General features: G+C 42.0%; 1 protein-coding gene across 1 annotated transcript; it reads left to right on the top strand.

Moving 5' to 3' along the window:
* trpc4a (transient receptor potential cation channel, subfamily C, member 4a) lies at positions 1 to 27,427 on the top strand. The gene is made up of 15 exons (XM_058626910.1): positions 1 to 1,139; positions 5,171 to 5,400; positions 7,031 to 7,249; positions 12,736 to 12,876; positions 13,078 to 13,254; positions 13,565 to 13,765; positions 20,907 to 21,252; positions 22,298 to 22,437; positions 22,514 to 22,714; positions 22,820 to 22,941; positions 23,486 to 23,681; positions 23,774 to 23,968; positions 24,373 to 24,414; positions 24,658 to 24,747; positions 25,840 to 27,427. The coding sequence occupies exons 2-15, from the start codon at positions 5,242 to 5,244 to the stop codon at positions 26,431 to 26,433; spliced, it is 2,823 nt and encodes a 940-aa protein (XP_058482893.1). The 5' UTR covers positions 1 to 1,139; positions 5,171 to 5,241; the 3' UTR covers positions 26,434 to 27,427.

Here is a 27,427-nt window from a genome sequence, read left to right on the forward strand (position 1 = left end):
AGACTATATAAACATGTCAGTGGATATTCAGCAGCATTACACACCATTAGGAAGAATTTACAACATCAACAGCAAACCAGAGAGAGAGAGAGTTGTGTTCATATTGAGTTATCTCAAATAAGGGTCTTAACACAGAGGTCATGATTTAATCCTGATAAAGTTGCTCTGTTCAGTGCACAAAACGTGTACAAATATAATGCATTATTTTATTGTCTATTTCTTCTTTTCTTTCTAAATGAGTATAGAGGTTGCTTGCACAATGACCTTACTGTCTTACTTAAATGTGTATGATAAAGAACAAATACAGATATTGAGAAAGAGACAGATATTGTTTTTTTAATAACTTAATTGGTCTGCAGTGCAAATTGTGCAGTATAACGACATTGTTATTAAAACGGAATAGAATATGTTTTGCGCTATTTCTCTGTTTGAAAATGTCTGGCCGAGTTATTTTGTTTAGACGCCTGTTCCTCCTCTTGCAGTGCCACGGCGTCCAATGCGTCTCCAAATGCGCACGACCAATCTGCAGCAGCAGCAGCAGCAACAGCAGCAGCAGCGCGCCGCAGACCGCCTGCTGCCAGGCATCTGGCTGCTCTGCGTTTATTCCCGCAGGCACCGCTTCTCGCTCAGTCTCCCCCCCAACAGGTGGATAAGTCGGACATTGGCGGAAATACACGCAGGGGGAAAAAAAACAACTGTACGTGCAGTGCAGCCGCGGAACGGATCCGGAGTGATCCAGCAAAGGAAACTTCGCTGCTGATCTTCACCTCTTGGATTTTGTTGTGCGGTGAGCTGAATATAGTGTGCGCTGGTCTGCGTTTTTTCCTCCTATCCAAATGTGACCTGATGGAAGTCGTGATCACAACTAGTCCACTGTGGATCTACAAGATGAAAACTGCAAAGTCCAAACAATGACGAGAAGAGGGGATTCAGACTAAAAACCAAGAGGACAAAACGCAACATTAACGCGCAGAGTCCTTGTGCAGAACCACTGCAGTTTCCACATCTGGCGGATGCCACATTCAAGAAGTTTAAATCCTCTTATATGGCATTAGTCCTCCTGTGCTCTCTGGATATGTTCTAAAGGAAGAGCAACACCGATCTCCCTGAGCGAAGTTCCAATGTCCAACATCCCAAAGGTTAGTTTTCTGCTCCATTGTACTTGAAAATTCACATTTCTTTCGTTTTAATGGCCCCGATGAGTGGTGCGCATAGATGGATACATAAATGATGTAACGGGGTCCCTCAGTTTGTAGAGGTAAAGAGAGGACTCCTCTTGTATCTCCTCTAAGCATTTTTATTTTTATCCACGCGGCTCCCTGCTGCATTTCTCGCCCACAAACACAGAGATAAACATGTCCAAATTGCTCACCTGTGAGTTTACGCAGGCGACGTTCACCACACATGGCGCTGCTGCTGCCAATTTACACAGACCTGTTGTCTGTTCATGAGTGACTACTGACAATTTTATGACTGTTTTTTTTTTCCTCTCTGGGTATAAGCACAGTGCAGGGCAGGCTGTTCCCTAACAGCAGAGCAGCAGAGCTCACATATGAAGGGTATCCAACTTTCAAAATAAAAGACAGATTAGACCTATTTACTGCCACAGAACATGTGTGATGCTGGAGCTCCTCTCCTCAAAATCACCCCGCACCCTTGTGTTTCAGTATCAGCAGACACACCACACATCCTTTAATGCTGTTGTTTCTGCTTCCAAATTAGCAACCATCAATTAACCCGGTGTGGATTTAAAGGTGATTATTACACAATACTATAAGAACAGAGAAACAAAAACAAGTCTACTAAGGCTGTGGCGAGGTTTCCCATATAAAGCCATAAAGTATGTGGTGTGACCCAGGGCCGGCTCTACCTAATTTGGTGCCCTAGGCGAGATTGCTCTCCGGTGCCCCCCCCCCGTGTGTGTGTTGGGGCGCTCCCGAGGGCTTGGACGGCCTTTTCATGTCGTTAATAACAAAAGCTTCACCTGTCTGTGACCTGACCTCTGATCCCTGCTCTGACCCTGAGGTCACCCGTCATGTGATTCAGCAGCACCACATTTTAGGAACATTGTTTATTCATTTGTTAATATTTATTATTTTCAAGAGAGAACACACAAATGAGGGCGACTGGGAATAGAAAATCATTTTTATTTTCATTGTTTAAAAAATTTAAAACAATGAAAATTTGTTTTCATTGAAAAAAAAAAAATTTTTTTTTTTTTTTTTTTTTTTTTTTTGCTGGAGGGGCGCCCCTCCAGCAGATGGCGCTCTAGGCGACCGCCTATATCGCCTATGCCAAGAGCCGGCCCTGGTGTGACCTGATTGCTTGTGTCCAACAAGTATAATATTTATTTCTCTGCCACTTAGACAAGCCCGACGGTGAAACTGAAGTAACTGTGGGGGGGATTTTAACTGCTACGCACGACACAAAAACCCCAAATTAAATAGATTGAATTCAAATTCAGATGCTTGACCACACCAGAAAAAAAAAACGATTTTAGCCTCTAAACAAAAGACCCAACTCATAAAATCTATCATCTTAAGTGTAGCTTCAGACTGCTTCTTCCTCACACCAAACTCCATTGAAAAAAATCATCTATTTTACATCACAGCACACAGAAGTCGTTGATCCACTGCTGCTTCCATCAGTCAGTTTAACTGTGTTATTCTGCGACTTCAGTGTTTGAAAGCCTTTGTCGAGATGCACTAAGTGACATGAACTTAACCAAATGAGGCAGCAGGAGACCGGCAGCCCACTTGTCATCCTTGAGCTATAAAGCATCATTTTCTGTATGGAATTTGGTGTGAAACAGCAAGTGTCAACTTTAGGTCACAAAAGTAATATGTAATCAGTTGTACATTTTATGATGCAAGTATTTTCTTAATTGGCTAAAATCAGTTGGGTTTTTTTCCCGTGTGTCTTTGTTGGCAGCCATGTTTTCAGTGACAATGAGCAGAGGGAGGCAGAGCGGAGGGCAACAGGGGCCACGCACAGCTCAGGCGGTGCAGACTACATGTCACTACCTCATGCAACAACACTTCAAAGTCCTGATCCTGACCTTTAACTGGCGTTGGTGGGGTGTGCATTTAAAAAACTCACAAAAAAGTCCATACATGGTTCTTTCGCTGCAGAGTGGATGATGTTTACACATGTTATTCAGTGGCAGGATTTATTTCAAAGTAAAGTCCACAAAGTATACAGCTAATTTCCAAAGATAACAAAGAAATAAACCACATGCAATCATGAACTTAGAGGAAACCATTTTTGCTACAACTTTCAAATCTGTCAGTTAAAAGTGAAGTAGCTGCTGAAGCCAGTTTGCTGAATTATTGCAAAAATGAGCGCTTGTATTGTTGCCTCACAGCAAGAAGGTCATCGGTTTGGATCCCAGTTTGACTGAGGGCCTTTTTGTGTGGAGTTTGCATGTAGTCCTCATGTGTATGCGGGTTCTCTGTGGGTTCTCCAACTTCCTCCCACTGTCGTAAATAGAGGCCTGAAAATTACAACCCCACCCAACACGGCCCGCGCGGGTCCTAAAGCCCGAACTCTACCCGAAATGAATGTGGGTTCATGGGCTGTTATGTTTGATGTTGAAGCGGTAAGCAAAAACTCTGTGCTTGCCCCAAGCACAAAAAAAAAACCACTTTAAAACATGTTTTCACACTTCATCTTTTAAATTAACAAGATATTACGTGCTAATTAGGGCGATTTAGAAGATTCTATCCGCCTCTCATAGAGATTAGCAGTTTTTCCTTCTTCTTTCTTCTTGTTCGTAAACTAACTGGGCTGCCATGAGTCTATTAACGCGCTCGTTTATCGTATCGAGATACACAGCAGTAATGAGTTCTCCTGAGACAGTGGTAGGAGATCGATGGGAACATTAGACGCGAACCACTTGAACTTTTCCACTTTATTTTGTTTTGTTTTTATTAAACACATCTTTTACTCGTCCCCCTCTTCTTGTCCTCTTGTTAGCTTGTCCTCACTTGTCTTGCGCTTTTAAAGGGCGTCCTCAATGGGTCTTGAAGCAACCAAGCAATTTCTTTTTTAAGTAGATTGTTTCGGTGGCGATTGTCAACCTCTTACATCCTGTTGGTTCGTTTGTATCCCAGAAATGCGAGAAGAATATTCCTGTCACCGAGCAACCACAAAGTCAAGTGCTGTCAATCAATTATGGAGCATCACTAATGGCATTAGCCAAATAGATTAAGACAGTCGAGAATTATAATTATCCAGTGATGCTGCCATCGTATATCAAGACAGCTCGTTGGTGTAAGAGATTTGAGCGTTCAGCTTTTCTCTTTATAGCGCAATAAATGCTCCAAGGTCATGTACAGTATGTTAGTGTAGTAACATCATGATGGTGGACTCACTTGTGCTGTGGGTGGACACTTGGGGATTGGAGGCAGGATTGCATCCAGCGTTCTCACTATCATTTTGTAATATGGAAGTATTATGTTAATCTCATCTTATTTCTGTTGCAACCACTATGTAATACTGTGGTAATAACAGAGGGAAATACTACTTTTTAACACGGTAATTATCAAATGGGATCCATAAAAATATGTATACTTATTATAATATCGTACACATTTTATTAAGCTATTATCAGGCTGAACAAACACTGGACGTGGACTGGCAACAGACACGGGAAACACGCAGGCTAAATACACAGGTGGAGGGATAACGATCGACAGGTGACACACATCATGTAATCACAGAGGAGGGAAACTTGACAGGAAGTGGACACTGAGATGAGAGGCAATGGTAATTATTTCAAAAAATAAAACAGGATGTTACAGCTATTACCTGGAAATAATGTGGCATTATTGTCACATCTCCTTATATTACCACTGTTATTACCAAGCTGAAACTATATTAGAAATTAAACATGATTACCATGATATTATTTTTTACATGTTGTTGCTGTATTTTATTGTGAAGTGTTACCTGGTTCTCGCTGATATTTTTATACAAATTAAGACCAGTAAACAGTTTTACAGTGTTACATTAAAGTTAATGACCTGATATTATCCCTACGTTTTTAATCTGTGTCTGTGTAATTATACCACTTCTGCCTCTTCTGCTTTTGTTTCTTTGTAAAAGTCACCACTAACAACAACAGGTGCCTCCTTCCCTCGTATAATGCCATTATCTCTGTCCCCTCCAGTGTGAAGTCCCCGTGCCTGGCAGCAGCTGCAGCAGTGTGAGCACTGTGCTGGTGAGCTGAAGCCCGGGGAGATGTCACAGCTTTACTATCGGCGCACTGACAGCTCCTCGTATCGGGACCGCATCCCACTAAGAATTGTGCGGGCCGAGTCGGAGCTGTCGCCTTTGGAGAAAGCCTATCTCGGAGCTGTGGAGAAGGGCGACTATGCCAGTGTCAAACACGCCCTGGAGGTGTGTATGTACGACAGTGTGTTTGTGTGTGAGAGAGAGCGACTATAATATGGAAAATGGATCATTTGATTGGTGAGTGGAGGAATGAATGCAGCCACTGAAACACTAAATTATGGATGGATATTAAATCCTTAATCTAATTGCTTTGATTTAAAAAGGATTAGGAGATTTATTGGCTCCATGTGCAGCCGCGTCGATTCTCGTTCTCTTCATTTTCAGAAACATCTGGTACTTTTATTGACCTTGATAAGGGTCGGTCCTTTAGCGGACACACAACACGGTGCACTTTGGGTGCCTAAAATGTAAAAAAAAAGGATGATGTGCTGTGACAATGACTGATGACACTTGGGGACTGAATTAGTTTGTCGATATGAAGATGGACGGCGATAATGATCACTGCCTTAAATAATACATCACAGTTGTCTATTCCTGATTCCTGACACAATCACAATTTAAGGAGGCTTTTTTTTTGGTGTATGCCAAAATATCTCAAAGATGCCACGACTTAAAAACTTTAAATTATAAATTGTCTCCAACATCCTGGACCACATCACACCGGTCCTCAGATCACAAGCTTCCCGTGAGTCAAAGGATAGATTTCATCTTACTCTTGGTCTTCAAAGCACTGAATGGTCTTGGACCAAAATACTTCCCAAGACTTATTAGTTCCCTATGAAGCATTCAGAGCCCTAAGATCATCAGGGACAGGATTACCGTGTGTTTCCCAGATGCAGAACCAAACAAAGTGAAGCAGCGTTCGGTTATTCTGCTCCTCACCTGTGGAACAAACGTCCTGAACACCTGAGGTCTGCTCAGACTGTTAAGTCCTCATTTAAATCAGGCCTGAAAACATTATTATTATTTACTGCAGCTTTTTCTCTTAGTTATCAATCCATTCTTGTCTTTTCAATGCACTATGTATCGGTAAATCACACTTTTATCTCTCGTGATTTCAATGACTATTTTCATTTTTAATGTTGATTAATGTCATTTTAATGTCCTGTGATTTCCTTAATGTATTTCTATGCCCTTAGCGCATTGAGTAGCCCTGAGTATGAATAGTGCTATACAAATAAACTTGCCTTGCCTAGACTATAGAACAATCAAAAAAACAACAACTAAATTGCAGCCTTGCAATGTGCTAATTGCTTTGTCTCAAATTTCCATATGAAAATGCTTAATTGTTTCTCTATAACGGGCCATTAAATAAAACAATGTAATCAGAATCCAAGCAACCACACCAGATATTGTCCCAGTGATTTTACGCACGCTGCCGCCTCCTCCGAATCAGATCCATTTGAGAGAGATTAGTTGAATATTCAGGTGCATGTCAGTGGCAGCCTCAAGTAGAAATGGGGAAAATTGGGCAGTACTCATGCAGATTTATTTAATTTTCCAGCGTGAGGTCGTCAGGCTCAGTTGACAATTACTCAAGGGACATAATTGGGTACAGATTCTGCCCAGCGCCATCTCCGTTTCATACGCAGCAGCGCTCACTCTGACCTGAAATTGGTTGCATCGCCATCACCGTTGTTGTTTTAGCTCTAAACTGTCTCTCTGAGTTGCTCTGTCAGATCTCAGTAATGTTGTTGTTGTGGGTCTTAAAAAATCATGACCTTATTTTCCCCAGGAAGCGGAGATCTACTTCAAGATCAACATCAACTGCATCGACCCTCTGGGCCGCACCGCTCTGCTGATTGCCATAGAGAACGAGAACCTTGAAATTATAGAACTCCTGCTGAGCTTCGGCGTCTATGTCGGCGATGCCCTGCTGCACGCGATCCGCAAGGAAGTGGTGGGAGCTGTGGAGCTGCTGCTCAACCACAAGAAACCCAGCGGTGGAATGCAGGTGAGGAGGCAGCGGAGGGGAATGGAGGTACTTTCAATTTAGGAGTGCTTTATTCATGAGGCTGTGGGGCATCCGTCTGAGGACAGATATGTCTTTCACTTTTTCCACACAACCAAATGGCATCAGCGTGTTTTTTTAGCACCGGTTTAACTTTTTTTTTGTTTTGACAAACACGGTGCAGTACAGACGCCACCAATAAACCCCATATATTGTTGTGCTTCCACACCAGTGACAGCAGTGGCCAGAGGCACTATTATGTCTTCAGCTTGTCCGCCCGTCCAGCTGTCCCAATCTTGTCAATCCGAGGCGGTCTCGAAGGAATTTCACAATTGGCACAAATGTTCCCTTCAGCTCAAAGGCGTGATGAAATTTTGCCGATCACAACAACATGTTTCTTGGCCTCCGAACACATCGGGAAAACACTTCCGTAGACTGAAATTGTAAGTCAGCAAACAACCACACATGGAAAACATAAATATTACATTATTTAACCTATTTTAGGCTCAGTTCACACTGTGTACGGCATGTCTTCATTTCAGCGGCCCTGTTAACAAATGAGAATGTGTGTTTATATTATTATAGTTCATACTCAAATGCATGAACTTCCATCCCTGCAATTGTAGATGACACAGACAAAAAGAGAGGTGGTATCGATGACTCAAGTGTCCAATCAGAGCGGGAGTTGTCCGGTTTCCTCCCACATGTCTCTATATGTTGTCCAGTGTGTACCCCACCTTTCGCCACATGTCAGCTGAGATTGGCACCAGCAGCCCTGCGGCCCTCGTGTAGTAGATGAATTTCACAAACAAACCCCTCTAGAGGTGCTTGTTATATTGCTTTAATTACTGGAATTGAAAACAAATAGTCTCATTTGTTGTTTTCAAATTGGCGCTCTTTGCACTGATTGCGTTCCCTTCAAGGAGAGTTCTCTTTGCATCTACTTTCTCCTGCCACACATGCTCTGTGCACACGCTGGAACACGTGCTCATCCTCTTTTCTGCCTATCAACAGTAATGCGCTCATGTTTTTTTTGGGGGGGAAGATGGTGTTAAACGCCGCTCGCGTCGTGTCCTTTTGTGCATTTAGGCTTCGATAAAAATGAAGTGGATGATGGAACAAAGACGGAAAAAGCACAAGAGATAGTTTGTTAAATGTGAAAGGGACCAAAATTAGCCTCTTTACTTTCATGTCCTAAGATAGTGCCTTTCCCCATCACATGGGGATATCGTGAGAATAGCTCAGTCCAGTGTTACCGAGTCTCCCCAAGAGAAGCTCAATGATCGTATTAAAAAGCTGCCAGGGAAAAGTGTGTTCTATTTTAATGAGTTCCATTTCGCTCGAACAGTGTGTGTTACTTTTTTTTTTTCTATTTCTCCAGCTGCCTGAATGATGTGTTTGTAGGAATCTTGCAACTGTAGTGGATTATTTGTTTTCCACCCAGGAGTGCTGGCATTTGTGAGTCGCTTAATGCATTATCTGCAGAGTCTAGATATGCATCCGGCACAAACACTGGAGCTCAGTTTTTCTTAATTAGAAATAGACTGTGGCTGCGTTTGTGTTTCCTCCTTCTTCTCCTTTCTGTGTTCTTCATAGTCCATATTTTCCATGTTGGTTTTAGGTTACTGTGCAACCTACATAAGGATAGTTATGTAAGGGAATCCCTCGTCCTCCCACGTGTAACGCTGCAGAGCATAAACAGGCATTATCACGTCTGCAGTGAACCCACAAGGATTCGGTACTTATCTTTTTTCGCAGTGTCATTCAAAAAAAAAACAACAACAAAAAAACTGGCTTCGCTGTCACATTTTATCGCTGCTTCATCCAGATGTGTTTGATGTAAAACCAGTGGGGAGGCTTTAAAATGGTGGCACAGTGAAAACAAAAGCAATAGCAAACACTGCGGAAGTCTCACCCGCAGCAGATGCTAATGTTGTATATTTAATCAACATGCCGGTGGCGGATGCCTCGTTGTGAATCGAGCATCAGAGCAGACATGCAGAGGGACACAATTTCGTTTTCTCCATATCTACCAGCCATGTACCACTCATGCTCCATGCTTGGGCAATAGGCCGAGGCCGTTTGATGTCGACCATTTGATGCCCCTCCTCCTCCCACACGGAGAACAGAGCATATAGCTTATTAGATCGCCCCCCCCCCCCCCCCCCTCTGCAAAATACGACAACGCTCCCACTCTGCTCTCTGACACGTTTTCTTTTTTGTTCCTGCAGCACTGCGGTGCCTCGGGGAGTAGGAACTAATGTCCACATGATGAAATGACTTTGTGCTGCGGTAAATAGATGATGAAACATTTTGGAGAAAATGAATCAGGGTCCTTGATAACAATTGCTCAGGCATTTTGTTCGCGAGAGAGCCTCGCTGATTCTATTTCTGTTTGTAGCCATAACAGACGACTCTGAAGCGAGTCGTTTTTAGAACGAGCGGCGGCTCGAACTGTCACTTGTGATGTTTGGGCATTTTGCGCGTCAGATAAAATGAATGAGTTGTCCACGTATCGATGGCACAGCTTGTTCTCATTAAAGCCGCTCTCACATGCACAAAGAGACGAGTCTGTTTTGGAATGATGTAACTATCTCTGCCCACATGCTGACATGCATCTTTTACATTGCCATGGTTTTTATGCAACAGACTAACTCTTGAAAAGGACATTTTTCAACCTGGGCTCTCTTGCTGCTTTTCCACCGAAGGAACTTTCTCCAAGATTTTGAAAAACCTCATCATGTTTCCACAGAAATTACCTGGGGGAAAAAAACCTTCCCTCGACCCCAAACTTTCACTGACAGGAAAACCTACTCGTGACCAGGGACTTTTCAGATTACCAGGAACTCTAGAGAGGCGGGGCTACATTCTGCCAGCGTGGCTGTAACTCACCTTTAACCATCAAGATAATCAGGCTGCCTGGATTTATAGTGATTTTATGGCTGTATTATTGTCAAAAAACGTTCAATGAGTGTGTGCTTCTGCCCCTTTCTGCTACTTCTTCCAAGACAACTTTCACTTTTAATATCTGGCAGTTATTAAACCGTTTAGGAATGACAGTACTGAGAAGCCGACGTCACAATGGTGAATCGTGTCGTTCCGTGGAAGTCCTGAGGGCAAAGCTCTATTTCTCTGCTTTCCGGTATCCATCAATCCATCTTCTACCACTCTATCCTCCACATGAGGGTCACACGGGGTGCTGTGCCAATCACAGTTGAGATCCTTTTCTAGATATCACAAACCGTCTAGGAGTTACGGTGATGAGAAGTGCGCATGCCAAATCCCGGATGAACACAAGGGTTAAACAAGACCTTTAAAAGAAGACAAAGAAAGAAAAAACTTATATTATATATGTGTGTGTGTGTGTACATGAATAGTATTTAATAAAAGTTTGAGATCAGCTCGGAACATGGGGCCAAGAAATAGGGCAATCTGCTTGAAAATATTGGTTATGTTACGCCCCTGGAAATGGGGGAGAATGTATTATCTTTGCATTACCTTTCAATTTGTCGCGGCGACGCTGCTCTCGCCCCGAGATTTTCAAGTGGTATTTCCGCCATTAAGTGTATATCTGCATGCTTCAAGAAGGCTGTGCTATATATGGAAGAAATATAACCAGAATACAGACCGCCAGTCAGTCCACTTTTTGGTTCAGACTTGAACATCTGAAGAAAGTACAAGAAATTCCATCGATGACCAGACAATCGTGTACATATATACAGTATATACTGCAGGTGATCTCTGGAGAATTGGTCCTACTTTACGTTTTCAAGGAATGTTTCCCTGAAATAAACCGAAAGTTTGTGTATTTTCCCCTACAAAGCCAAGACTACCATTTTTTTTTTCAAATTCTCTACGGGATCTGTTGCACAGCTACTATCCTTCAACCTTTAGAGTCTATTTTCTCAGCTTCCCTGATTGTGCAGCTTCGGAGAGTTCCTTCTCTTTCACACCTATAGTCCACCCACACCAGTGTTTTTTTTTTTTTTGTCTGATTAGACCTCACCTGTGGGTGAGGATAAAACAGACTTATCTGACATCTCTACTCTCCCAAAGTGCACACGCTACAAGAGCCTCATGTTCCCAAAGGATTTCATATGATTTTTTTATTTGGATCAACTTTCAACATCCATTTTTCCAGCACCTTACAGCTGTGGTAAATCCATATGCATGTATACATACTTAAAACATATTATCCCACTGTTTTAATCACAATAAAATGGATTATACTATACTTTAAACAACCGAAACTGTGTTTTATAATAGTCACAAATACACACACAAGGGAGGTCCAGGCAGAGCAGTTTTCATTTTGACCTGCACTATTTTACGCCTCCATCTAGCATGCCAAATATTCAGTAAATTAGCAATGTGTTAGAAAAGAAACACAGTTTTGCACTTTCAAGGTCAAGAGTCACACTTTTCCAGCACCTTACAGCTGTGGTAAAGCTATATGAAGTCATACATACACAGAATGATTATTGTACTCCTTTTATGACAATAGAAAAGAGATATTATTACACTACAAACAACCAAAATCAAGTTTTTATCATAGCCACACTTACACAAACACATGAGGTCCAAGTGGAGCTCATGTTTAGACCGTCTATCTATCAGTAAATTAGAGTCAGTGCAGTCATTATTTTTAAGCTTTTTCAGATATTTAATCGAAAACCCAATTAGGCTACTTTTTAAACCTTGAAAACACATCATTAAAATTCAAGCACCCATAAAAAATCCAGCTTTTAGCTCAGTGGCAAACTCACCAAGAAACATGAAACACCTACGGTTTTGACAGCTACGGATACAACTATACATACACAGATCAAATACACACATTTGCGCACATTTGACATGCTTTATACATTTTTAACCCATTTTAAACATGATTCTAAATCCTAAAATACCATCATTTCACAAGCGAGTTATCCTTCTTTGACCGTCCCGTCTTTCTCGTCTCTCGTGCTTTCAATTCAAAAAATAAAAACGTTAAGCTCATTCCTCGGCCGCCTGCAGCCACGTGTTGCCTCTGAAAGACATGGGATGAGTTAAAGGGACGAGCTGGAGGAGGTGATAAGAGGATCAAGTGGAAGGAGCTTCGTTCTGAGGATAATGATTCCAACTGAAATGTGTTCAATATTTTTCCTACACTGACACCTGTTCACCGAGGTCTGGATTTTGTCTGCAACTTTGATTAGATTTTTTTTTCCCCCTCTGGTTTTTGATCTGTTTTCTCTCCCAAACCTGCACAAATGTTTCCTGAGCTCTTGCGGTCTTCCATTTAAAGTCGTCGTAAAGCTCTTTGAGCTGCATTCTGAAGTGAGCGGAGACCTTTTCGGGGGCTCAGAGTGTAGCGAAAGAACACTCAGACGAGTGTAAATTGGCAATATTTACAGCACGATACCGAGGTCAGACGTTGTGCGTCGAGGGCTTCATTGAGTGCAAAGTACATGTGATTCAAGCTTTTCTTTGCTCCTCTGCTCTCACAGGTTCCTCCAATCTTATTGGACAAGCAGTTCTCTGACTTCACCCCTGACATCACTCCCATCATTCTCGCTGCCCACACCAACAACTATGAAATTATCAAGCTTCTGGTGCAGAAAGGTGTTTCTGTGCCGCAGCCACATGAGGTCGGTAAACCATAATTGGTTTTGTGTGTTGTATTTCGTTGCGGCCTGAAAACGCTGTGTCACCAAAATGTCAACAACTGTTCAGGGGATGAATGTGTCGTACTTTATAAGACGCTTAATTGCTTAACAGTCAACACTATTCAGAGGATGTACTAAAGGCTTATCGTCCAAAATGTGCTCGTGCTGTGTTTGATGTCGCAGGTGCGCTGCAACTGTGTGGAGTGCGTGTCCAGCTCGGACGTGGACAGTCTGCGGCACTCGCGCTCTCGCCTCAACATTTACAAGGCGCTGTCGAGTCCCTCGCTGATCGCGCTCTCCAGCGAGGACCCGTTCCTCACCGCGTTCAGGCTCAGCTGGGAGCTGCAGGAGCTCAGCAAGGTGAGGGGGGCACAAAGTCAGGATTTTCACACAGTTTTAGGTCTAACTTGACATTAGTTGCAAAAAGTTTTATTCAGATTTTATATAGAAGGCATGAAAAATAACTCTGGTGGGTTTGTAAAAAGCTTTGAAACTGTTCTTGGCACAAAACAGTTCCAAGCTGACATTTGATTTAGGAACATTGCTTTTAAGACAAACCTGCACTCTGAGATTCTCCTTGATGTAATGGTTTATGTCTCAGCTGCCAGGTTCTTCTTGCTGTTTAGGGATTCCTGTGCTCTGTGTCTTTTTTCTTTTTCTTTTTTTTTAGGTGGAGAACGAGTTTAAATCCGAGTACGAGGAGCTGTCACAGCAGTGCAAGCAGTTCGCCAAGGACCTTCTGGACCAGACGCGCAGCTCCAGAGAGCTGGAGATGATCCTCAACTACAGAGACGACACCAACATATTGGAGGAGGAAAGCAACAACGACCTGGCGAGACTCAAACTGGCTATCAAGTACCACCAAAAAGAGGTAGATTTTAAATCATTTGTGGTTCAGCTCATTGACCCGTAGGAGTGAGCATGACGCCTCTTCTTTCTTTGTGTCCCTGCACTATGGAAGTTTGGTGAATGGGCAGGAACAGAATGTGAGTCACAAGTAGATTTAGATGTCGTCAAACATCTGCTCTCGCTCTGGCTTGTTTGCTACTGTGACAGCACATCCTGCAGGTTTGCTTTCAAAGCACCTCAGGCGCCGCAAAACAAACGCAGCCAATAATTTCCCCCCACCGCTGTCTCCTTTTACGAGGAGACTCTTTTGATAGCGAGGTAATGGCGTCGGGTCTTGTTGGGGAGTTTCTGGTCATGGCGTCACTGCAGTTCTCTATATTTGTCTCTTTTTATCGAATCTTTTTTCACAGGATTGTCATTGCTTTTGACTAATGCAATCAGCTGTTCTTAATACAAACATTAGCATTTAAACATTGTTTTCTTTATCATTATTATGATCATTATTATTCTTATGCTGTTTTTTGCTGTCGTATCTACAGCAGATTCCAACTCTCCCATTTCTTCTGCTTTTAATGGAGTTTTAAATAGTCTGCTCTTTCAGCTCCAGCGACTTTTCTGCACAAATTCTCAATTAATTGCTAATTTTGTCGCTGATTGTGTGCTCTGTCATACAGCGTGTTTTTTGTAGTTGTCACGATTCAGGGTGTCTTCAGTTTTCATTTTATAATAACAACATTTCAGGAATGGAATGAATTGTTTTTTGTTTAATTCTGTTTTAATATTGTTTTTTTTTCTTTACTGAAACATTTACTACTCTTTTTTTCTGTCTGTATTGTTTACTACTTTAGCTACTATACAGTTTGTTGTTGCCCCAGGCTACATTTTTTGTGTGTTGCTTGGCGAGGAAAGTTTTTTGTTTTGGCTTTTCCTTTGCAACTGCAAGCTCAGCACTTATTGATCTGTTTAACAATGTTTAGATTTGTGTCAGGATTTCCTCTCTTGTTGCCAGGCAGGATTTTATCTGCATTTGCTTTGGCACCTTCCACAGATAAGCTTGAATTCCGATATCGGAGAGTAACGTAAAATAGTGATCTTTCATCTGTCTATGAATGCAAGGGGCGTGTGTCTGGCCTTTACACACTGTTGTTGTGTCATAGAAAAATTGGCACATATTCAGTGGGTACGGCACTGGTTTTAATAAAATCAAGTTGGTTGATATAACACTTGAAGGACAATTGTTTAGTGTCATCCCGAGGTTGTTCTGTCGTGTCCTTTAATCAGACTCAAATGGTGTGTTTAGTGAGCTGAATAATGTATTGAAAATCTGTAACGAGACACAAAGAAAAGTGTTTCAGAAATAAATCACATATCCTTTATTTCATGCTCTATCGGGGTTGAAGTGCTATTGTATGACTAAATGAGAGAGCAGTCACTTTTGTCTCAGGAGACTTTTTTCTGCAGTGAGAGCTGACTGTCTGTCCGAGAAGGAATGACTTAAGTCTGTCTTCTCCTTCCTCCCGTTTTTCAATCCCCTCCTCACACCTGCCGTGACAGGTTTTTTGAGTTATTAAAGAGCAGGTGAACACGTTGTCACTCAGCCTTTTCTGCTCTTGTGAATAATGTTGATCTTGAAACATCAAACAAACATCCCTCCGCCATTGCCACCACTGTCCCCGCAGCACATCTCATCTCCCCGGGAGTGTTTAAATTATACAGCTGATGTCCCAGCATGCCCCTCTGCTGCATCTATAACACCCATCGATCGCCTGCGGACTTTGATGGAGGACAGTGTCCCGTGATGCGGGTAACAATCCACCCAGCTGCCCTTTCCAAATGATAAATGTCCAACTCAGCTAATTTGACTAGTTAGAGAAGAGGTTGATGGGTTTTTTTTTTTGAAAAGAGTTAAATAATAATCTCTCTGCATTCATTGATTTTAGTTATTAAGCAAAGAGGGCAGTGGAGTGAAATAGGATTTTATATAAATGTTGGGTTATATAAAGGTGTTATTGCAGGTTATTGCTGGTTTATTCGTGGGATTGTCCTACAGTTCACTGATTTGATTTGACTTGGAGAGCGAGAACATGGAATGTGTGACGTATTATTCTGCATTGAAATTCTTTGACTGTAGAGTTGCTATATGTCTGTTTAAACTGACATCTTCACTTGAACACCTAAGCCTCAAAATGTTTGTTTTTTTGCGTATTTTAACCATAAAAGGGGCAGAAAATACCCTGTGAGTAGGTACTTTACCCATTTTTCCATAATAACTGTCACTATCTGGCAGTTATTTACAATTTACTGCATGTTAAAATAGTGTATTAACAATTTAAAATGAAGGGGAAAAGAGGTTTATCATATTTCAAATGACGTTTGTTTGAGTTTTGGTCTCAATGTCCAAAAACAGGCCAAAATAATGGAAAGTGCACTGAACAAAAATACCAATGCAACACTTTTGTTTTTGCTCCCAGCTGAACTCAAAGCTCTAAAACATTTTCTTGATACACAAAATCACCACACAAAATGGTGATTTTTGTGTATATAGAAAACGTTTTCGATGCTCGAGTTCAGCTCGTGAAAAAAGGGAGCAAAAAACAAAAGTGTTGCGTTTATATTTTATGTTTTCCCCAACGCTCTCCTCTCCAGCGACAAAGATTTCTGCGACCGTGCGAGTGAAATTACCGTAATGTCCACATGTTGGCTTTGACGTGCAACTCAGAAACAGCACAAACCGTCGCGTAATTACGGTCATGCAAATTCTGTGTCTGCGCCGAGCTTGGTGTTAAAGGGTTAACTCTGAGGTGTCCTTGAGTGTTTTGAAATGCCCCAATAAATACAATATATTATTATTATTAGTAGTAGTAGTAGTAGTAGAAGTACTAGTATTTGTTACTTTTAAATGAGAATTTGCTTTGGACATGTTTTAACACTGCAACACTGTTTCATGTATTCCCCGCAGAATAGAGGGAAATCTGTTCTGTGCAAATTGACACACACACACACACACTGAGGTAGTTACACAGATTGCTTTGTGCAGATGTGACAGATGATCTTTAAACTAGACAAGGTTTTTACTCCCCGTGTGGCTGATGGTTAAGTGGGCGCTTTGATGGTCTGGAAAGGCTAATGTATTTTTTTGCAAAGTGAAGTGGTTGTTATGTTCAGCACATGGTGTGATCGCCTCTCATCTCTTCCTTCAGAATCGCAGACAAACACTAAAGCTGTAATTTGTTTCTCCACTTCTATTCGTGTGTGCATGTGTGTGTGTGTGTGTGTTAAGGTCATGGCTATTGATCGAGTGTTCCAGTGAGTCATGTAGAAACCTGTTTGTGACCCTCCGTTGAACACCGCAGGACGGTGTATGTGTGCGTACCTCTTTTAGACACTGGTCTTATCAGTCCTCATGGAGACCAAAACCTGGTCCCAGGAACTGCTTAAGGTCATCGCTGAATGCAAGTCAACGCAGTGTCTGAAGAAGAAAAGCCGTGCAAACCTGTGTGTATACGTGTGTGTGTGTGAGAGTGGGTGGGTGGCTGGGATGCACATGCCTGTTGGTGTTTCTGTCTTCATCCTTTCATCTGCATGTGTGTTCCAGTTTGGCGGCTGCTGTGCTCTCAGGGTTTATAAAGGCAATTTAAAATGGTCTGAGGCGAAATCTCCACAGGCCTGAGCGTCTGAAGAGCTTAGCTAACAGAGCGGTCGCTGCTTTTGATGCAGTGGGAGGTCAAATCAGATAAATATGATCAGTAGCATCATGTGCAGTTTAGCCCCTTTATCATCCTGAGGGTTTAACAGTGGATTACCCTCATTTCACTGACAATAAAAAAAAAAAACCCAGACTGTCTCTTTAGTATTTTAAATTATTACAGGCGCCCCGGGAAACGATCAGTTTTACATGCTGTAGTTTGACGTTGCCCCCTTGTGATATCACATAAAAACTGCAGTAAAAATATTTCATTTAAACGGAGATGGAATCGGCCTAGCATGAGTAAGTGTTAGGTCATGAAAGACCATTAGCACCTCAGTGGTTTCTGCATTTGCAGCCAATATCTGTCTCCATAAGTGAGTCTCCAGTGTTCACCAGTGTAGATTTCTTAAACAACGCCATTCATTCCCAGCTCAGTGTATTAAATATGCATTCACAAGTTTACTTGTATTTAAATCACTAAAATAATAACTGATGCCATTTACGACCGCAGTTAAACCTCAGGCAGTGTTGATGGAAGAATATGTTTAGAGGTTGCACTTTGAAAATAGACATTTTCAGCACCAGCGCTCCTGTTTTCATACGTCTGATTTTGTGATGTCACGTTAACTCCGTCAACATGAAAGGTGACAGACAGGCAGACAGAGAGTGGGATCTGAATTGATCGTGGTTGTGAATGTGAGTGTGAAAGTTTTTCTGCATGATTTGCTGCTTTACTCTCCCTCACACTTCCCTCATGATTTGCAGTGTAGACAATAGATTAATTCACTATATACACTTTCTTTTCTATAGATTGGCGGCCAATTCTTGAACGCATGCATGGTAAACTCTTATAGTCTCAGAAACTGAAATGATGTGCAGATAAAAATCAAGACCACGCGGTTTTATTCATAGAACACTTTGCGTACACAGCGGCAGATTCACGTCACATGTAACAGCAACACATTTAAAGGCGATTAAAAGTGTTAAAAGAGGTAAAGGGAAATAAAATGAAATAAGATTAAAATCTTTAAGAGGTCAAACAAGGAAAAATCACCACTTGTATACATAATGAATGAGTAAAAAATAATAAGTAAGATAAATCAAGTGTGAGTTAAAAAGGAATTGTAAGAAATTCAAAAATTAAAGAAAGTTTTTAAAAAAGGACCTCAGATAGTGTAACATAGCTAGTAAAAATCACTTCGAAAAAAAATCTGTAAATGTATTGGCTATTATTAGCTTTTATTGTTGTTAATTTGAAATTAAGTAGTAAGTAGTAGTAAGTAAATATTTTTACAAAAAAAGAACAGCTTAATGTATTGGGATGTTAGTGGTATGTGTGTGAGTGAGGGTAGACTTTTATTTTGGTAAAACGTTTGGTCTCACTTTTTTTTCGCAGCCAAAGAAAAGGTGAGAAACACTTTTACAAATGGACTTGAGACCTGGAACGATTTGTTTCCACACTGTGGGAACAAGTCACTTAACTACTGCTGAGTAGAAGTGACTTGTAATTTGTGTCAAAGACAAAAGGGAGGATGCATAACAAGTGCTGCGTCGGGGGCATGTTTGGGCAGAGGTTTTCAAATGGGAATTTATATGATGAGCGGGAAGATAAAGACTTGAGCCAGGCAATTTATCCTCGAAAACAGTGATTCCCAGAGCGTGTGCTGTACCCCGTGGTTGGCTGTGATTACTGTTTGTGGGCCATGAGGTCAATAATAATAATAAGAGTGTGGTATTTTTGGACTGTGGGATAAAAAGTGGAGCATCTGGAGAAGACATTGGGTCGAAAAAGGAAACAGCAGTTGCTCTGTAGGTTTCCTTTTCCTCGGTATGTGAAGCTTCACCTTCTTGGAAAATGCTGAAATATTTGTAACGCTCATTCCAACCTTTTATGGCGTCTAAAAAGCACAACACTGCATGTTGTGTTTACAATGAAAGCATTTTATTTTCTCGGCCAAAAATGAATAGATTTTGCGATCGTTTTTTTTTAAATTATTATTATTATTATTACTAAATCGTGAATAAAAAGCTATGAAGCAGTTCATCCGTTTAGAATTTGCAGGGATTTATACTTCATAATGTATTAATTTGTGACCTCACTAGCATCACTGTGTGTTTTTAATGTGCCGCACTGATTAAGGTAAAACATTAGGCAGCTTGTACCCTTTCTTTACTGTCATTAGTTTGACATAATGTTCTGAAAAGGCTTTTAAAATGCCTTTGTTGTAGTGTCCACTGTTTTTATACCTTAAAGGACAATGTCCTTCAGAGTAAGACTAAACCTGTACCGACTGTTCTGCTTCAAACTTCCGATGCCACTTATTGAGGTTTGCTGTTTTATCTCTAAACACAAAGTGGTGAAATGAAAGGAGAAAATCAGCAGGAGTTCTCTCTTAATTCCTTTCCTCTTTATTCTTAATCCACCATCCCGACACAAAGAGCCAAAGTCCTTTTCATTCATCGTCCCTATTATCGTAATTCTCTCTGGAAGGGAAAGGAAGGTGTTCTCTTCTTCTCCACTCATCCATATGGAGATATGAGCCATTCTGCTCCGGTCCTGGATGCACATAGAGATCTCTGGTTCCCATGGTAACACGGCTGAGGAGTTTTTTGATTCGGCACCCTCTGGAGCCGGTCAACACTTTGACTCTGATATCACTCTGCCAAAATGACGTGTATAAATGTTTTATGCATTATTACAGCAGTGTAACACAGATCTACATTATCACCACAAGTCAGTTCATGCCCCATTTTCTGTTTCGCTCCTCTGACGCCTCCCTGACTGGGCAGTTGTCCATGGGTTTGATGTACATTAGAACGAGACAGGAGGAAGACAGAGCCATGGTGTACACCAGCACGTACGGCCGCATAGCAGGTCACAAGTCTGTCGTAACCTTGATTAAAATAAATAAATAATCAGCCAGTTTTTCTGTTTGGATGATCGGACCTGGAATTTACCACTGATGCTAATTCTTGCACGTAATCAGAGCGTTGAATTATATTATTGAACTACTACATAGCCTCAGGCTCACACACTGCAGTCATGCCTTACATTATCTATTTGTCTATTATCTAAATTGTCTATCAAAGCTTCTCTTCAGTCATTTATTTGAATCTCCAGGAGTTAAACTCCAGTGTGTAAATGTTAGATAGAAATCAAACTCGCACTCGCTCTGTGTTTCTCAGAGCAAGCGGTGTTTAGATCTTGAGGAAGGAAAGAAATGTGAGTTCTACTACACAAAAAATCTGGTCATTCAGCAGCTGCACTACCACTGTATACACACAAACGTTCCCTCAGTCAGGTCTGATAGTTTTGCTTGACAGAGCCCATTGTCAGATGAAGAATGTAGCAAAATAAGCATCGTTGCATAATTTCTGTTCACAAAAACAAAAGAAAAGCAGAATAATAACAACATCAGCAGCAAAAATTGCCCACAACAGGTAACACTTTCTTCTTTTATATTTTCTTTTCTAGTTTGTTGCTCAGCCAAACTGCCAGCAGCTGTTGGCGTCCCGGTGGTATGACGAGTTCCCCGGCTGGAGACGGCGACACTGGGCGGGGAAGTTCTTTACCTGTGTCTTCATCGGCCTCCTCTTCCCCGTGTTTGCCCTCAGCTACCTCATCGCCCCGAAGAGCCGCTGCGGCCTCTTCATCCGTAAGCCCTTCATCAAGTTCATCTGCCACACGTCGTCATACCTGACGTTCCTGTTCCTGCTGCTCCTCGCCTCCCAGCACATCGTCACCACGGAGCAGGACCGGCAGAACAGGCAGGGCCCTGCACCAACGACGGTGGAGTGGATGATCCTGCCCTGGGTTCTGGGTGAGTAAAGTGCATGGAAATGACACCAAGGTCAAGGAAGATAATTTAGTGTCAGTTTGCTAAGCTTGGCTTCTTACGGGATCGCGCGATTCATCACTGTTTTGCCGTGAATTGATTTATTTTAAATGGTACTCAGGAGTCTCAAGTGACCTTGCTATGAAGAAGACAAATCAGACGTGCAAACAGAGCTGTAGCAATTTTAAAAATGGACTTTATTATATTTTTTACTTTCACAAAATGCTAATTAATGCTGTCGGTTGTAAGTAAACCTTTAGAAAATAAGCCTGCCTGACAAATTAATGTTAAATGTGAGACTGAACAAATGAGGGGTGAGTTTGCACAAAGATGCTTTGAGAAAAGATTTGTGCACGGATACTAAGCCAAAAACTCCCACTGTGTGTGATGGGAAAGTTACAAATGTGAATTTTAACGACACTTTCTTCACACCTGAATCTGACTGGACAAGTCTAATTTCAGCGTGGAGATGGTAACATTACTGTTTGCAAACCCACCCATGGCTATTATCTCTTCCCTGACCTCTGACTGACCTCTACTTTGGGACACTTGTGACCTTCGCAAATTGACAAAGTGACAAAGGCCACACAATTGGCTCAACACAATTAAGAGAATAAATCATACGGACCAAAAAGGTGGAGTCAACGTCTTGCAATGACAAGCAGAAAAAATGATACAGCCCAACTCAACAAGAGAGGGTTATGCCTGGGGGTTTAGGGTTAGGTTTAGGGTTAACCCTAACCCTAACAACCAGGCATACACATTGCCTGAAGGTACATATTGGTATGGCAAGACAACAAAACTGTGTCTGGAGTGCAAAGGCATTTATTTGTGCAAATAAAACAACCAATGCAGAGATCTGATCTGTCAAAGTGATGACTCAGTCTGGGGAGTTTCAGCGCTCATCTCCATCTCCCACTCACCTTAAATGTGTCGATACAGTAAACGATGCCCGGAATAACAAAAGACCTATTATTCTGCTGAACACTGTTTTGGCAGAGGATGAAAACCAATCCCTGTCTGTTTCTAGGATTCATCTGGGCAGAAATCAAGCAAATGTGGGACGGTGGTTTCCAAGACTATGTCCATGACTGGTGGAACCTCATGGACTTTGTCATGAATTCGTTATACCTGGCCACCATCTCCCTCAAGATTGTAGCCTACACAAGGGTAACCAGTGATCTCTGAATGGCGGTCGAATTATCCGGTGCGGTGTGTTCTCATTTTGTCTGCCTTCTCTGTTCAGTACAGCGGCAGTAAACCAAGAAACCAGTGGGAAATGTGGCACCCAACGCTTGTCGCTGAGGCAGTGTTCGCCATCGCTAACATTTTCAGTTCCCTGCGTCTGATCTCGCTCTTCACCGCCAACTCTCATCTGGGGCCACTGCAGATCTCTCTTGGGCGAATGCTGCTGGACATCCTCAAGTTCCTCTTCATCTACTGTTTGGTAAACCCGCGCGATGTTTGCACGTGAAGCTGGAGCGCAAAGCGGAAGGCAAATATTTTGTCGCGATTACGCGCATATTTGATCAAATATTTGCTTTTTGCGCAGGTCTTGCTCGCCTTTGCTAATGGGCTGAACCAGTTGTACTTCTACTATGAGACCAAGGCTTCAGATGAGAAGGGGAAATGCAAGGGCATCCGCTGTGTGGAGCAGAATAACGCTTTCTCGACGTGAGTCCACGCGATTATAAACCCGCTTGAACATGTTGAGAAGATGTGTGGTGTTGTTCAAATTAAGTGGCAAAGAGAAACGGATCATTATAAACCCATGGGTAGTGGAATGTTTGCATCCCTCTGTGCTGGCAGCAGCCATGGCCAGAGGCAGTGTATTGTCTGGCTGTCCATCTGTCCCTCCATCCGTCTGTCCCAATCTTGTTAATGAGATAACTCAGGAGCGCCATGAGGGGATTCTTTCCAATTTGGCACAAACATTCACAGTCACTCAAGGATGAACTAAGACAAATGGATGAACTGGTTTTGTTTTAGTAATCAAATTTGCCACAAATGTTAAAGTTCAGTAGGCCTCTTGAATGTTTTTCCTATGATTCCAACATGAGGTCCACACATGCTCACAGGAGAATGCTGATTTTCAAGCCCCCAAAGGGTTGTTTTTAGTTGTAATGTTCCTTCATATTCTCATGGAGGTATATTGTACCTTTGGATAAAAGCGTCCGCTAAATGACATGTCATGTAATGTCAAATGTTTTCCCTGCAGGTTATTCGAGACCCTGCAGTCTCTCTTCTGGTCAATCTTCGGCCTGATCAGCCTGTACGTGACCAACGTGGACGCGGACCACCAGTTCACGGAGTTCGTCGGCGCCACCATGTTCGGCACCTACAACATCATCTCGCTGGTCGTCCTCCTGAACATGCTCATCGCCATGATGAACAACTCCTACCAGCACATCGCAGTGAGCACAGACACGAAAACGAACAGACACAATCACACACGCGCTGCACAGTGTAAGAGATGACATGTCCTGTGCCGTGACCTTGATTTCAGGACCATGCCGACATCGAGTGGAAATTTGCCAGAACGAAGCTGTGGATGAGCTACTTTGAGGAGGGAGCCACTCTGCCGGCCCCGTTCAACATCATCCCCAGCCCCAAATCATTCTTGTACCTCATGTGTTGGATTAAGAGGCAAGTGTGCAAGAGGACGAATTCCAAGCGGCCGGAAAGCTTCGGATCTCTCGGAGTAAGTAACAAGCTTTGCAGTGCAACGCGAGGAGTGGTTTGGTTGGAGGGGAAAAATAACCCATGTATGATATGTTTTGTAATGGTAGAGCTGAAACAATCAGCCATGAGTCAATGATTCTGTGACTAAGCAACTACTTTGGTGGTTAATTAATTCCAGGAAGGATTTTTCTCTGCTTTTCAAATGTCAGTATTTTCCATTGACATTACATGGAGACAATGATTGATCTACTCAAAAGAGAGGCGATTCAAAGTAGTGCCTTTTTTGTAGCCCTAACTGGTGGAATTAGGTTTGTGTTTTTCCAGATAATAAAAGCTTTGAAAAGTTTTGAGACGCACAGACAGAAAAGGTTGGTAAAGACATGTTCTTCTCTTCCCCTTTCATCTCACTCACTCACTGTGCAGAGGCGAGCGGCAGAGAATCTGAGAGTAAACCATCAGTATCAGGTAAAGGCTCATTTCCAGTCAGTCAATACAGTCTCGTACAAAAGATCTAACATAAAAACTCAGTGGGTTGTTCATCACTATTCTCTGGACAGTTTTTTTTTTTTGTCCGCATCTGCAGGGGGTTATTGTTGTGCTTCTCATTATTGTTACTGTAGCAGGAAACAACGTGTTCCTGACTGACTTTGAGTAAAATTTGAATAAAATAGTCATTTTAATTTATGCCGTTTTGTACAAATGTTGTAGGAGGTGCTGAGGAACTTGGTGAAGCGTTACGTGGCTGCCATGATCAGAGATGCCAAGACAGAGGAAGGGCTGACTGAAGAGAACTTCAAGGTAAACTCGCGTTCTACACGGAAATATGAATGTGTTTTAACAATAGATCACACATTTTTCAGCCACCTTTTGATGCCCATTTTTAGTACCTTACCCACTGTGAGGACAAACTGTTAGCAGGTGAACACATTGGAGCATTTCAAAGCTACAACTCTTCCCTCCTAATGTAATTGGGTTCATAAATTTCAAACAACAGTCTGGCTAACAGTCACCAGGTGCATAAAAATGACTTATGTTGAATCATAATGTTGTAGACATAGATGTAACTAGGCAACTGAGTGACAGTAATTTAAAAAAGAGTGTTGTGTTTCCACTGTGTTCCCATAGTAATAAGTAGTAAAGCAGTAGTTATTCTTGAATTGTTCATGATGTGGTTTGGAGATCAGGTCCAGTTTGTAAGAATTAGTGCCATCTAGTGGTGGAGACTGCAGATGGCAACAAATGGAGGACTCTCTGTTCAACTCTTGAGCTGCAACTAACGATTATTTTCATAATCCATCAATCTGTCCATTATTTTCTTGGGTAATCGTTTGGTCAATAAAATATCAGAAAACCTTATAAAATGTTGATTGGTGTTCATCAAACCTGGAAATGCCGATGCTCTCAAATGTCTTGTTTTGTCCACAAACCAAAATGCTTCACTTTTAATTATTTCTTTGTTATCCAGTGCAAAGAAATGAAGAAAATACCCACATTTAAGAAGCTTAAACAATCGGAAATCTTGTTTTAATCATGAAATGAGACCCATTTGGGCTGCTGTAGAAACATATGTAAAGCAAGGCCCTTGCCTAAATCAAATAGAAATTATTTTAGAGTAAGATTGTGAAAACACACTTTTCCAGACATACTTATTGATGCGATATTTAATTTCTGGCAATAAGCGTTACACACTGGACCGATTCACTTTGTTGTAGGTTTTGTCAGAAGAAGAAAAGTGTCATCATTCTATCATTATTTAATGAGTCGCTCTTTATCCATTTAATATAGACTGGGTGACAATTAATTGACGCTCTATGCAGTGCTTCACAGATACCAATAACTAGGACTGAAGGGAGCAATCGTGAAATGAAATTTTTTGTCTCTCTTTCTCAGGAGCTGAAACAAGATATCTCCAGTTTTCGATATGAGGTGATGGGCATGATGAAGACGGGGAAGCCCGCGCTACAGGCGGCAAAGGCCAGCGGCAGCGCGGTGGACTCCAGTCTTGCTCTCCTGAATCCCCCTTGTCCTCAGAGCAGCCAGGCAAAAAGCAAACTCAACAGATTCAAGATCACCGCCTCCATCCTGAAGCTGGGCAGTTCTGCAGCTTCACCCAGACCACCCGAGGCCTCCAACGGCCTCCCCAACGGACTCCTGTCCCTGGTCCCAGACAAGAGCCCCGGCGAAAAGTCAAACCAGAGGAGAAGCTTCCCCAAAGATATCGCAGACTTTGTTCCACTGTTCCAGAAACATCACTGGAGTGGCAGTGACGCCGCATCAGGAGAGGAAGACATTTCCAGAAGGATGTACTCTTTGTCAGAGGAAGCAGAGGATTCTGGAGGCTCAGACACGGACGAGCAGGACAAACAGGCCGTGGCTGCAGCCGTGGGTCAGAAAAGGCTTGAAATGGGAGAAGAGGCTGCGGCGATGGAGGAGATGAAAGTCTTAAATACCAACTGCTGCTTGGAGGAAAAGGAGGAACAGTAAAGGACAAGGATCCGGCATTGACCCAGTAGCTGAGAAATGTTTAAATGCTTAAAAGGAACATCACCAAAGGCCAGGAGTGACAATCAACGTGAGCTATAAGTCAGGAAATGTTGCTGAAGAAGAGTCAGACTTTTTCCAATAATTACTATAAATGAATGATCAGCTTTGATCTTTTGGAGACTCAGGGAGGTCTTTGGTTTAAGAGTTTTAAAACGCTGACGTGGAAATGCAGCAAAGGTGAATGGAGCTGTGTGGTAATGTCATTAGGATTTAGATTTCAGGATAATCTCATCTTATCTCTCCCCCACAGATGATTAAACAGCAAGTATGGCCTGAAAATTAAACCTTTTTTTTCTCCCCTCTCCTTTCCTGACATGTGCCCTGCGTTAAAACTTTAACCTTTAACCATCACTCGTATTATTCTACGAATGCCCTCTCCTTCATCACTCTTCTCTCTCTACCTCTTTTTAATTTCCATTTATCTCGATGCCGCTTTGTCTCCCCCCCGTCCTTATGTCACCACAGCAATAGATATTGTAGATGTTCTGTTTTAGACCCAATTCTCTGCCTTATTCTGTCCGTTTCTGCACTTTGCACACTTTACACTGGCTTTCAGTCCGTCAAAGATGTGTCAAGCTCTGATCATGCAACAATTCCTTCGATATTTTTTCTATGCAAAACACTTGGGGAACGCGATGAGCAAGAAACGTGTGTACATTAAGCTGTGACAGTTCATTCCGGGAATCGTATGAAGGGTAAAGTGTGGTTGACTGCCAGTGGAAGAATAATGAGGTATATGATATGAACACAGCCTATCAACCATATAAAGCGACATATTATTCAAGTTTTATCACTTCTACAAAAAGAAAAAAAAACGAGCTGTTTATTTTGAAAGGTTTTGCTGTTTTTAAAAAGGTACCTTTAGACGTAACGTTAGTTCGTATGAATGATGTTATAGAGACTGAACCAGATCAGAAATAAACCTTACATTTCA

Source organism: Solea solea, chromosome 4, assembly GCF_958295425.1.
Source record: "Solea solea chromosome 4, fSolSol10.1, whole genome shotgun sequence".
NCBI lineage: Eukaryota > Metazoa > Chordata > Actinopteri > Pleuronectiformes > Soleidae > Solea > Solea solea.

What these genes read in the sequence shown, in the direction of transcription:
- trpc4a (XM_058626910.1), top strand. Translation starts at nt 5,242, where the DNA reads ATGTCACAGCTTTACTATCGGCGCACTGACAGCTCCTCGTATCGGGAC. An exon ending in AAAGCTTCGGATCTCTCGGA is followed by an intron (nt 23,969 to 24,372) that starts GTAAGTAACAAG and finishes CTCACTGTGCAG; the next exon opens with AGGCGAGCGGCAGAGAATCT. An exon ending in TGACTGAAGAGAACTTCAAG is followed by an intron (nt 24,748 to 25,839) that starts GTAAACTCGCGT and finishes TCTCTTTCTCAG; the next exon opens with GAGCTGAAACAAGATATCTC.